At 40.6% G+C, this 13,226-nt stretch overlaps 1 protein-coding gene across 1 annotated transcript in view; it reads right to left on the bottom strand.

The window, feature by feature from the left end:
- ADAMTS19 (ADAM metallopeptidase with thrombospondin type 1 motif 19) overlaps positions 1-13,226 on the bottom strand; it is a 366,657-nt gene that overhangs the window by 103,932 nt on the left and 249,499 nt on the right. Inside the window, exons 12-13 of the mRNA XM_040415985.1 lie at positions 10,301-10,431; positions 5,938-6,110 (exon numbers count right to left, since the gene is read on the bottom strand). Coding sequence (XP_040271919.1) covers positions 5,938-6,110; positions 10,301-10,431 — 304 coding nt within the window. The remainder of the gene's footprint in view (positions 1-5,937; positions 6,111-10,300; positions 10,432-13,226) is intronic.

Raw genomic sequence — 13,226 nt, 5'->3', positions numbered from 1 at the left:
TATACCCAAAGTTTACGTCCACGGGCTCGACCAGGTGGGAGCAGTCGGCCCGTACATGGCCAGGCTCATGACACCGCCAGCAGATTATCGGGTTCCGATCCCTAAAGAGCACATCCCGTGCGATCTTTCTGAGCTCAGGCCACCGGGTCTGAAGCAGGGATTTTCTGGATTTTGTTACACCCTTCTCTAGAGTTTCCTCCTAGAGTTCCTCAGTAGCCCCATACCGTTCGACCAGGTCCACGATCTCCAGGGCACTAGTAGGAGACATCTGGCCAACCCAGTGCTGGAGGGGTCGTGGCAATGCCCTCCAGAATTTGTGAGCTACAATACAGTCCAGCATAGCAGTGGGACTCAGTACGTCAGGCGGCAGCCATTTTTGCAAGAGATGCAGCAAATTATAATACTAGGGTCTCGCTGGCTCAGCCGGGTTAAACTCCCACTGATGCACCCGCTGGGCCCGGACAAACACATTCACCCCCAGTCTCGCCAGGATCTCACCCTTGACCTTATAGTACTCTGCCGCTTGCTCGTCCGGTAAATCAAAGTAAACCTGTTGGGGTCCTGATGCCAGGAACGGACCGATGACCTCAGCCCACTGGTCTCTGGGTAGACTCTCCCTCACGGCCACCTTCTCGAATATCTGTAGGCATATTTCGACGTCATCCATCGTGCCATCTTGGGGATCGCCGTGGGGACCGCTTTCTGGGCATCGTGGACTCCCTGAGATACTCCTATCTTCTCTAAGGCCATCACGTGTTGCAGCAGCCGCTGGTTCGTTGCTTGATGTCGCTGATTAGCCTCTAGCAGTTGTCTGTTAGTCTCCTGCTGCTGCTCCATGGCGTGTTGTTGCCTTAGGTTGGCTTGCACCAGCTGTTTCATCATCTCCTCCATCTTGTCCCGAGATGCTGATTGCAACTTAGCAGGCTTAATCCAGGACATACAACAGAGCCCAAAAAAAAATATTTTGGCTTTACGCCAGCCTTACTGCGATTTCCCGCATCCTCCACCGATTATAGGGATTTGCTCTGGCAGGCAGGGTAAGCGGACGCAGTACAGAGGCAAAAAACTGTTTGTAAAGCAAAACTTCAGTGTTTATTGACACATAAGGTATAGCGCAAAACGCAAGTCACTTTGCAGTCTTGGTGTTTGTTCACACACGCGAAAAGTTTATATAGCAATAAAGTCACCTTATCTCCTAGGTGTTAGTTCACACCTGCTGGCAGTTCTGCCTAGTCAAGTCCATAAGCAGGCTTTAGGAGTCCTGTTTCCCCTACACCCGGGTCTCAGCCCTCCAACTCGCGACAAGCCTCATATCCCAGCACAGAGAGATCTCCTCTGCTGATTCCAGCTGTCTTTTAAAAGCAGCTAGGTGTTGCCAAAACCCCGGACCGGCATCTGAGATCCAGACCGGTGTTTGACACCACCTGGCCGCCAATCAGTCCAGCAGCACACACTGGGAGAAAAATACCTGTTTTCCCAGACAATACCCTTTACTGTGTCACAATATATATATATATATATATATATTTATATATAAAAATATATATATATTAGCTACTCTGTAGTTTTCTATTGTAACCAGGCATTGACCGGAGTGCGCACGCTGCAGCCTCTTCATTGTTTACATGGAGCTGTCTACCTGCACATTATCCACTTAGTAGCGGCTTCTTCAGATTTGTCCCATTCAAATGAACACTAATACGTAAGTAAACAGCATGCAGGAAGACAGACTGAGGTAAACAATAAAGAGCACTGCAGCTCCGTTAAACAGATTATTTTGGGAGTGCCAAAATTTGGTCCCCTCATTGATCTCATATTGATGGCTTATCCTGAGAATAGACTATCAATGTCCTGAACCCAGAAATCCTCTTCAACCACTTTCCGACATAGAAAAGTGAGTTAAAGGGGTTTTCTCATCTCAGACAATGGGGGCATATCGCTAGGATATGCCCCCATTGTCTTATAGATGCAGGTCCCACCTATATCGAGAACGGAGCTCCGAAAGTGAAAGAGGGCGCACTGCGAATGCGCAGCCGCACTCCATTAATTTCTATGGGGCTGCCGAAAGTAGCCGAGCGCTGGCTCGGCTATTGCCGTCTGCCCCATAGAAATTAATAGGAGCCTGGGGCGTGCATGCGCAGCATGCTCCCATTCACTTCTATGGGAGAGGCGGGGATTAGCGCTTGGTGGTGGACGGACCCCGGGAAATCTATCAGACAATGGGGGCATATCCTAGCGATATGCCCCTATTGTCGAAGATAGGAATACCCCTTTAATAACACGTAATAGTACGGTGCTCTGATCATGAAGGCACAGGAGCTCCCTCTGACCCCTGACCCCATGGGCTCCCCACAATTCAATTATGGGGTGCAAATGGCTGCTATAACAGTCCAAGGCCTTACAAAGTTCTCAGGGCCTGCCAGCCATGGAAGATTATTAGGCCCAGCCCCCCAGGCTGGATTTCGTAGGTGAACTGTCAGTGTACAATAAAAAAAAAAGACATATTAGGCATTACAAGGTCTCCGTTATGACCAGCTCTATAAAAATATCCCATTATCTACCACATCAGTTAAACGTTGTAAAAAAAATAATAAAAATGGTGCCAGAACAGCCATTTTTTGGTCACCTCACAAAAAGCTTAGTATCGAGCGATCAAAAAGTACTATGTACTGCAAAATGGTACCAATGAAAACATCAACTCATCCTGCAAAAACGAACTCTCACACAAGACCATCTCCATAAAAAAAATTAAAAAAATATGACTAAATATAGCAACACCAAAACATGTTTTTGTTTTCAGAAATGCTTTTATTGTGCATAACTGAAAAAAATAGACATATTAGGTACGGCTTCATCCTTAATGACCTGCTCTATAAAAATATCACATGATCTACACCGTCAGGTGAAAGTCGTGAAAAAATAATAACTGTGCCAGAACAGCCAATTTTTGGTCAACTTGACTCACAAATAGCATAATACTAAGCGATCAAAAAGTGGTATGTAAATGATGCTTATGAAAATGTCACCTAATTCTGCAAATGAGCCATTACACAAAACTATCGCCAGGAAAGTAAAAAAATATATGTATATGGCTTTCAGAAAATAGTGATGCAAAAAAACTTTGTAAAATTGTAAAACACAAAAAAAGTGTATAGCTTGGTATCTCTGTAATCGTACTGACCAGCAGAATAAAGCTATCGCCATTTTTCCCACATGGTGAACTCCGCAATAACAAGGTTGTACAGTGGATATAAAAAGTCTACACACCCCTATTAAAATGTCAGGTTTCTGTGCTGTAAAAAAAAAACTTTTTCCACCTTTAATGTGACCTATAAACTGTTCAACGCAATTGAAAAACAAACTGAAATCTTTTAGGTGGAGGGAAGAAAACAAACAAAAAATAATAATAATAATAATGTGGTTGCATAAGTGTGCACATCCTCTTATAACTGGGGATGTAGCTGTGTTCAGAATTAAGCAATCACATTCAAAATCATGTTAAATAGGAGTCAGCATACACCTGCCATCATTTAAAGCGCCTCTGATTAACCCCAAATAAAGTTCAGCTGCTCTAGTTGGTCTTTCCTGAAATTTTCTTAGTCGCAGGCCACAGCAAAAGCCATGGTCCACAGAGAACTTCCAAAGCATCAGAAGGATCTCATTGTTAAAATGTATCAGTCAGGAGAAGGGTACAAAATAATTTCCAAGGCATTAGATGTACCATGGAACACAGTGAAGACAGTCATCATCAAGTGGAGAAAATATGGCACAACAGTGACATTACCAAGAACTGGACCTCCCTCCAAAATTGATGAAAAGACAAGAAGAAAACTGGTCTAGGAGGATAACAAGAGGCCTACAGCAACATTAAAGGAGCTGCAGGAATATCTGGCAAGTACTGGCTGTGTGGTACATGTGACAACAATCTCCCAGATTATTCATATGTGTGGGCTATGGTGTAGAGTGGCAAGACGAAAGCCTTTTCTTACAAAGACAAACATCCAAGCCAGGGTACATTTTGCAAAAACACATCTGAAGTCTCCCAAAAGCATGTGGGAAAAGATGTTATGGTCTGATGAAACCAAGGTTGAACCTTTTGGCCATAATTAAAAAAAAATATGTTTGGCCCCAAAACACCTGCACATCACCAAAAGAACACCATACCCACAGTGAAGCATGGTGGTGGCAGCATCATGCTTTGGGGCTGTTTCTCTTCAGCTGGAACTGGGACTTTAGTTAAGCTAGAGGGAATTATGAACAGTTACAAATACCAGTCAATATTGGCACAAAACCTTCAGGCTTCTGCTAGGAAGCTGAACATGAAGAGGAAATTCATCTTTCAGCATGACAACGACCCAAAGCATACATCCAAATCAACAAAGGAATGGCTTCACCAGAAAAAGTATAGTTTTGGAATGGCCCAGCTAGAGCCCAGACCTGAATCCGATTGAAAATCTGTGGGGTGATCTGAAGAGGGCTGTGCACAGGAGATGCCCTCGCAATCTGACAGATTTGGAGTGTTTTTGCAAAGAAGAGTGGGCAAATCTTGCCAAGTCAAAATGTGCCATGCTGATAGACTCATACCCAAAAAGACTGAGTGCTGCAATAAAATCAAAAGGTGCTTCAACAAATTATTAGTTTAAGGGTGTGCGCACTTATGCAACCATATTATTTTATTTTTATATTTTCTCTTCCCTCTACCTAAAGGATTTCAGTTTGTTTTTAAATAGAGTTGTACAGTATATAGGTCACATTAAAGGTGGAAAAAGTTCTGAAATGATTTATCTTTGTCTCGTTTTTTTACATCACAGAAACCTGGCATTTTAACAGGGGTGTGTAGACTTTTTATATCCACTGTATGTACCCAAAAATAGAAGCAATGATAATGGCAACACATCCTGCAAAAAATGGGCCCTCAAACATCCGTCGAGAGAAAAATAAAAAAAGGACGAGACGTTGCTCAAAAATAACATGGTGCTTATACACTAATTCATCCAAATCTGCTGTGACGAGGGGACAGCCTCTGCATCTAGAGGAAAGAAGGCTTCTACACAAACATAGAAGAGGATTCTTTACGGTAAGAGCAGTCAGACTATAGAACCCTCTGCCTGAGGACGTGGTGATGGTGAATTCACTAAAAGAGTTTAAGAGGGGCCTGGATGTATTTCTGGAGTTTAATAATATTACAGGTTATAGTTACTAGATTTTTGGAGAGGTCGTTGATCCAGGGAATTATTCTGATTGCCTGACTGGAGTCAAGAAGGAATTTTGTTTCCCCTAAAATGAGCAAAATTGGCCTCTACCTCACAGGGTTTGTTTATTTGCCTTCTCCTGAATCAACTTGCAGGATAACCAGCTGAACTGGATTTACAGATGTCTTTTTCAGCCTTACAAACTATGTTACTATGTGTGTGTTGTAAATCAGCAACTCCCTGTCTCTCCTGCTCAATAGCCAGTGCTGACTGTACAATCTGCCCTGCATTTCCCAGTGGCTGGTTACTCAGTGCACCGGGGATACAAAAGGATTATTCACTATCAGTGGTGGCCACCCTGATCAGTGTCAATATAGCAGGAGGGCAGAGAAAGTATGTAGGCATAGTAAATATGTTAATTCTATAAAGGATTCAGCAGGGAGTGAAAAAGAATTAACCCCAGCCATCTTCACAGTAAACGCTGCTCTGTACTATGTAGATGGACATGCTTTAGCAACGCTCATTTAGAGGCCACTGCTAAGTGATATTTCAGGGCAAATTTTCACATATAAATGTACCAGGTCTCTAAATAAAGTGTATTAGAAAAATGTTTCCTATCATTGTCCTTATCCATTAGAAGAAAAAATAAATAAATATATGGTAGTTACACTTTAAAGGAAGTTTACTGTATTATTAATAGATACCAAGTATGATATCTTTTTACTTGAACATGCTCTAAAAATACCTTCATTGATGACAGCATGCCAACGGTGCTTCTGCTTATGGTAGGAAGAGCGGAAGCTAAAGGTCTGACATTGCCAGTCTCTGAAATCGGGCACTCCAGGAGGGCAGCGTGGGTTCTCACATATTTTATATTGTATTTTTGGATCATTGCATTGTCGACCTTCAGTGCTTTGGCTACAAGAAAGAAATAATAGAGTTATGTATAAAAAGAAGCCAGCATCTAGTGACAATAATATACAGTCATGAAAAAAAATCTAAATACACCCTCTTAAATTCTATCATTCTATGTATCAGGTTATAATAATAAATATCTGGTTCTTAGAAGGTCTTAGAATTAGGTAAATACAACCTCAGGTGAAGACCAACACACGATTATCATTATTTATTAGAAAAAAAACTAGGCCAAAATACAGAAGCTGTGTTTGAAAAATTAAGTACACACTTTCTGGTTCTATAGGAATTAAGAAAGTAAGTAGCAGCCAGGTTCTGCTAATCAAATATCCTTGATTAATTGATCATCAATAAGTGTGACCACCTCTATAAAAGCAGAAGTTGTGGCAGTTTTCTTGTCTGGAGCATTCAGGCATGTGTTAACGCAATGACAAGTTGGAAATACATCAATGATTTCAAAGATGCAATTGTTGCTGCCTATTAATCTGGAAAGGGTTATGATGCTATTTACAAACATTTTGTCCATCAAAAATCCATCATTCTACATTGAGAAAGATTATTCACAAGTGGAAAACATTCAAGACTGTTGACAATCTCCTGGGGAATCTCCCAAAAATGTCATCCCATGGTCAGACCGTTTAAGGCTCAGAGAAACTGCAAACAAACCAAAGCTACATCTAAGACTCTACAGGCCTCAATTAGCATGTTTAATGTTCAAGTTCATGATAGTACAATTAGAAAAAGACTGAACAAATATGGCTTCTTTGGAAGGGTTGCTAGGAGACTCTTTTTTTTCTAAAAACAAAATAGCATCATGGTTTAAAGGGGTTGTCTGCTTTATGATGACCTATCTTTTGGATAGGTAATCAATATCAGAATCAGATCTGTGATGGTCGAACTCCCGATACCTCAGCCAATCAGCATGGTGGTGTAGGGGTGATGATTTGGACTTGTTTTGCAGCCACAGGACCACAGCGGTGACATCTCCACGAGAAACACATCACTGCTGAAGCCACAACAGAGAAGATCATCATGCCTGTGCCAGGTACAAATTAAACAAGCTATGCACCAGAAGATGGACACATGGGAAATGGAGCGCAGGACCAGAGCAGAGACATGCTACGTGTAACAGTGAAAAATTACTTATTCCCAGACGACAACTTTAATTCTGTCTTCCTGTCTTGTTCTGAGAAGACTGCAGGTAGAGATGATCGAAGTTTTCAAAACTTTGATTCGGCTGCTTCGCAGAATTTTGCAAAGAGATTCGCTTAGTGATGAATTACTTTGTCATAAAGTACATTTCTTTGTAAGTAGTGGGTGCAAAGATGGGGGGTGGCAATTGCGCCGCTCCCCGTCATTGAACCCCTCAGATGTCGCTTTCATCACTGATCGAGGCATCTGAGATAAAAAAAATTAGGTCTTCATGGGTTAGTCGGTTAAAAGAAAAATACTCACCTTATCCATTTGAGTATGAAGAGGCCACTGTATCCATCTTGATTAAAAAATTTTTTTATTAATTACCACGAAGCACGAGGAAATCCGGCTTCGTGGCAAATCGAATTTTCCATGAAATTTGGATTGAAGTCCACTTCAGATACTTCGATTCGCTCAACACTAATTGCAGGCATGCCCAGAGGTGAACTTCCTCCTCTAGCATGAGCTGCACAGTTATAGCCATTGCAACTATGTGCCTTGGAGCAACATGAAGATAATTAGTATAAGGGCTCATGCACACGACCGTATGTATTTTGCAGTCCACAAAACACAGATCTGCAAAAAATAAGGATGGCGTCCATGTGCATTCCATATTTCGCAGAACAGAACAGCTGGCCCCTAATAGAACAGTTCTATTCTTGTCCGTAATGTGGACAATAATGGGACATGTTCTATTTTTTTGCTGAACAGACATACGGAAACAAAATTTACACAAAGTAACTTCCGTTTTTTTGCGGACCCATTGAAATGAATGGTTCCGCATTCGGTCTGCAACAAAAACGGAACATACACGGAAATAAAAATAAGTTTGTGTGCGTGAGCCCTAAGAGACAGAAGAGAACACAGTAGAGATGAGAACTATTTTTCTACTACTACTAGAACACCCTGCTTATCACTGTGCTGGATAAATAAGACTGATAGAACATAAAATATATTTATTAGAGATGAGCAAACTTTTGGAAAACTCGATTCGGCTTCTTTGCCGAATATAAAAAAAAAAATTGTCAAAAAGTGCATTTTTTTGTAAGTACCGGGTGCAATGACAGGGAGCTGCGATAGCGTTGCTCCCTATCATTGTACCTGTTCTGTCTTCATACACGTTCACACAGTGTGCAGTCTGAGATTCAGCACAAACCATTCCTGTCTTCCAAATAAGAGGACTGTTCTTTGTAGTCTAACTTGTTTATTGGTCAACAGGTTGTACTCTCTCTGCGATGCGCGTGAATGAGAGATTGTAAAAGTGTGTGATTGATTGGTAAAATAGGATTGTTGATTGATCGGTAAAACAGGATTGTTTGGTAAAACTACAAGAATACAAATAACATGTATAAGTATTAAGCATAGCATATCATGTACTATCACATTACATTAACACTGAAAACACATGGTAAAATGGCTGCCTGTACATAAGATTGCATGGCTAGCTAACAGTAATAACAGTTCCCTGAGTAACAATTTCAACTAGCTGAACAGCTCTGCATAACATGATGTCCCTGAAACAAATGTAGATCTCTCACCAGATATGATTTTACAAGGATGGTGGAGTTTGAGAAGGAGACATGCATAGGACAGTTCTGCTTATGTGTCCTGGAGACTGGAGACTTCTCTTTCCCAGGATGCTTTGCACTCCCACAATGCAGTGCACCGCCCACAATGCAGTAGTCTTTTTAACAGGAAAAACAAAGTGTAATACAACTTAACACCGCTAGATGTTGCTATAATCACAAGACTGAGGCAGACGTGATCTGTAATGATTCTCTAACTCAGCTGAGCAGAACAGTACCCCTCAGGTGCTGCGTTCATACCTGATCATGGCATCTGAGAGTAATAATACAGTTTAAAATTAACAGAAAAAAAATTAAATCATACTTACTGCCTCCATTTGCTCGCGACGGGCCGGCTGCCGCCATCTTGCTTGAAGATTTTGCGCAAAATCTCGCACGGCCTGAGTTGACGTCATCACACTGGCCGGCATGGTGAGGTCATACGTCATCAACCACAGGATTTCAGCAGAGATCTTCAATCAAGATGGTGACTGCCGTCCCGTTGCGAGCAAATGGAGGAGGTAAGTATGATTTTTTTTTTTGTTTTCTTTACACTATTTCAGGTTTACCGCTTTGCGGCAAATCAAATTTATCATGAAATTTTGATTGAATTCCAATTTGTTGGATTCGATTCACTCATCTCTAATATTTATAGTTCAAATTTCTAAATGTTTACTCAATTTATATGAAAGTTAATAAATGTATTAATTACTGAATATTAATAACAGATACATTCCTACTGACTTTGACTCCACCCAAAATTAGCTTTGACCTCGACTCCAACTCCACAGCCCTTCCAGAATGATGCTAGGTAAAGTCATAGAGAAAACAATAACTACAAGTTATTGCTGCTAAAGACAGTTCTACAAACTATTGCTTCATGGATTGTACTTAGTTTTTCACACAGAGCTTTTCCATTTTGGCTTTATTTCTGTTAAAAATGAGTGATTAATGAAACTGTGGAATCTGTTGTGTTCTGTGGTTCATCTAAAGTCGTATTTACCTAATTTTAGGACCTTCTAAGGACCAGATTTTTTTTTTTATGTCCTGATACGCAGTGGGGTACATAGAGAAGTAAGGGCCCCATAACAAGGATCAAACCAGGCCCTCCACACAGGACAGAAGGGTTTCTGCCTAAACCCCTATAAATAACCCTTGGGTAATTTTTCCACTGCTTCATTTGCTAAAAGTTGTTCCTTTAGAGGGTAGAGTCCTGACCAAGTTTTCACCTCCAGTAGAAGAGGAGATAATCTCAACTAAGAGTGGGCCCCCTCTTGCCCTGGGCCCCATAGTAGTCGCATAGTCTGCCGCTATGGTAGTTACGCCCCTGCTGATACGCAAAACCATAAAAAACTGTGTACTTAGTTTTTCCTCATGACTAGTGTATCTTGAAGATAACAAATGAGGAGAATAACAATGAATATATGTTGTTACCTAAGACATTTACGCTGTCTGCTGCGGACTCCAGCTCCACATGTTCTGCTGCAGGAACTCCAAGAACTCCACTCCCCAGACAGGTGTTCAGAAGATGATGTCATACTGGTGCATTCTCCAACTCTACACCACTGTGTATAAATGTGTCAATAATTAATGTCTACCACAGCTGCATTTTCATTTCATTATACAATATCATATATTTTTGCTCTTTTAATCGAGTGTGTCAAAACTGCAGACAGAAGTAGATAGGTGAGGGATAAAGATGTTTACCATACATAGGTGGGTGCTCATGCTTTTTTATGACTGCGGAGAAGTTTTTACACCCCCAAGCGATGCAAGTACCATGATTTTTAAGGAACCAAGACAAACGTTGCTGCTAATCTACAGCAGGGAGAATTTTTCCTTGATCCCTTAGGATACAGCCACATGTTCATGTTTCCTGATGCAGTTTTGGAAGCCAAGTGAATTTAAAAAAGAGAAGTCATATCTGTCCATTATATTTTCTTTACTTTTATGATCTGCTCCTGATTTTGGCTTCGAAAACTACATCAGGAAACCTGAACGTATGGCTGTATCTTTACTATATTAGAAAACGGTTGCTTAATATGAAACATTTCTGGTTCACCAAATTTACATTTATAAACTTTTATTTTAGACCAAACAACCTTTCGTAAAGATTATGTGTCGCTTGGCGTGTTTATGTTGGAAATACTGAAAATTGCATGACAGGCTCAGCATATATTTGGCATTCTGCTTTAAAGAGAATCACACTAGGGCTCAAATATATTTGCTGTCAACATCTTACTACAAAGTCTTCTATTTTAATTGTCTATTTCATGTGAGAAAAATGTCCATATGGTATTAATGGAAACTTTGAACGCAATTAATTCTGATAGCGCAAAATAAACTCCGGAACGAGACTGGAAGCTGTTGACTGATACTAAACAGAGTCCCCATTATGGATGAATGCATTCCCCTTATGTTGTAACTAATTGCTGCAATAAATACTTTAAGATTTTAATGCATTGGGAAATACCTGAAACACACACAAAATAATGTATATACTTGTGCAAATACACCGTATTACGGCCTCAAGTTATTTTACATTTAGTTAAATATTCAAGTTTTTATAGATCTCGGATAACCCCTTTTAGCTCAGAAACAATGCATTTAAAAAGACATTTGTCTGGAAGTGCATGTACAGTATGCATCTCGATTTAGATCACGTTAAAAATATGTCCTATAGAGATATCTATTTTTATACAATGTTAGACATTTCTAATAAGTGCTCTCACTCTTTTCTATAAGCTGGACCTTGGCCCTTAGCACTACGGCCAGTTACTTTCCAAAATTGATGAGTTTCTCACCTCCTAGGATCTTACTAATGTTTTCTGACAGGCCTGAATCTTATCAGAACACATTAGAGTGTATTGATTTCTTATGCAGATTTTTGCTACTGTATGTAGCATACTAACTAGGGGTGAGCGAACCCGAACTGTAAAGTTCGGGTTCGTACCGAACTTTATGATTTTGGGACCCTGGACCCAAACCCGAACATTTCCGTAAAAGTTCGGGTTCGGTGTTCGCCGCTTTCTTGGCGCTTTTTGAAAGGCTGCACAGCAGCCAATCAACAAGCATCATACTACTTGCCCCAAGAGGCCATCACAGCCATGCCTACTAATGGCATGGCTGTGATTGGCCAGAGCAGCATGTGACCCAGGCTCTATATAAGCTTGAGTCACGTAGCGCTGCACGTCACTCTGCTGTTACAAGTGTAGGGAGAGGATGCTGCTGGACTTGTGATTTCAGGGAGAGCATAGGAGAGACTAACTAAGCGATCTACAGAGAAATGGTTGCGTGGGTGCAGGGCACTATCGTTTTACCCTGCCCTGAGCTCATTGACCAAAAAATACAAACTTTTAGAATTCTGTTAGTTAGGAGGGTGGCTGCGGCAGCCATTTTATGCATGCTCAATGCACCATCTGAGCTTTTGGGACATTGCAAATCACAATTTTTTTGGGGAAAACTACAACATCTGTATTAGTCAGTGTGCAATTTAAGGTAGAAATACACCCATCATTTTCCGGGGTTTGAAAAACACACATATATTTTTTTCAAAAAACAGTATTTTCCAGATCTGCAAGTGTTAAATTCAAGTTTAATATCTACAGCTTTCATATTCTGTTAGCAAAAAAAGACTTTTTTGGCAATCTACAACATCTGTATTAGTCAGTGTGCAATTTAAGGTAGAAATACACCCATCATTTTCTGAGGTTTGAAAAACACACTCTTTTGACAAAAAACACTATTTTCAGGCCTTGCAGCATCAGCACGTGTGAAATTACAGGCTTATATACTGCTGTCAAATTCAGTTTTTAAACAAACACTCATTTGGGCACAAAAAAATTAGTTGGCAGCCTTTGATGCAGATGTCATTGTGAGATACACCCTTAATACATTTGGGTTACATTCAAAGATTTTAAATACCGCCATTTGGTGCACCAATATTGAATTCAGGCCTACAGTGGTTCAGGCCCTGTAAGATACACCCTCTACATACAGGGGTTTGAATTAGGCATTTGAAATACAGCCATTTGAAATACAGCCATTTTGTGCAAAGATACAGTCAGGTCCATAAATATTAGGACATCAACACAATTCTAAAATTTTTGGCTCTATACACCACCACAATGGATTTGAAATGAAACGAACAAGATGTGCTTTAACTGCAGACTGTCAGCTTTAATTTTAGGGTATTTACATCCAAATCAGGTGAACGGTGTAGAAATTACAACAGTTTGCATATGCGCCTGCCACTTGTTAAGGGACCAAAAGTAATGGGACAAAATAATAATCATAAATCAAACTTTCCCTTTTTAATACTTGGTTGCAAATACTTTGCAGTCAATTACAGCATGAAGTC

This window comes from Bufo bufo, chromosome 2 (assembly GCF_905171765.1).
Source record: "Bufo bufo chromosome 2, aBufBuf1.1, whole genome shotgun sequence".
Lineage (NCBI taxonomy): Eukaryota > Metazoa > Chordata > Amphibia > Anura > Bufonidae > Bufo > Bufo bufo.
The sequence above is the reverse complement of the archived record's forward strand: the minus strand, read 5'-3'. Positions and strand labels throughout refer to the sequence as shown.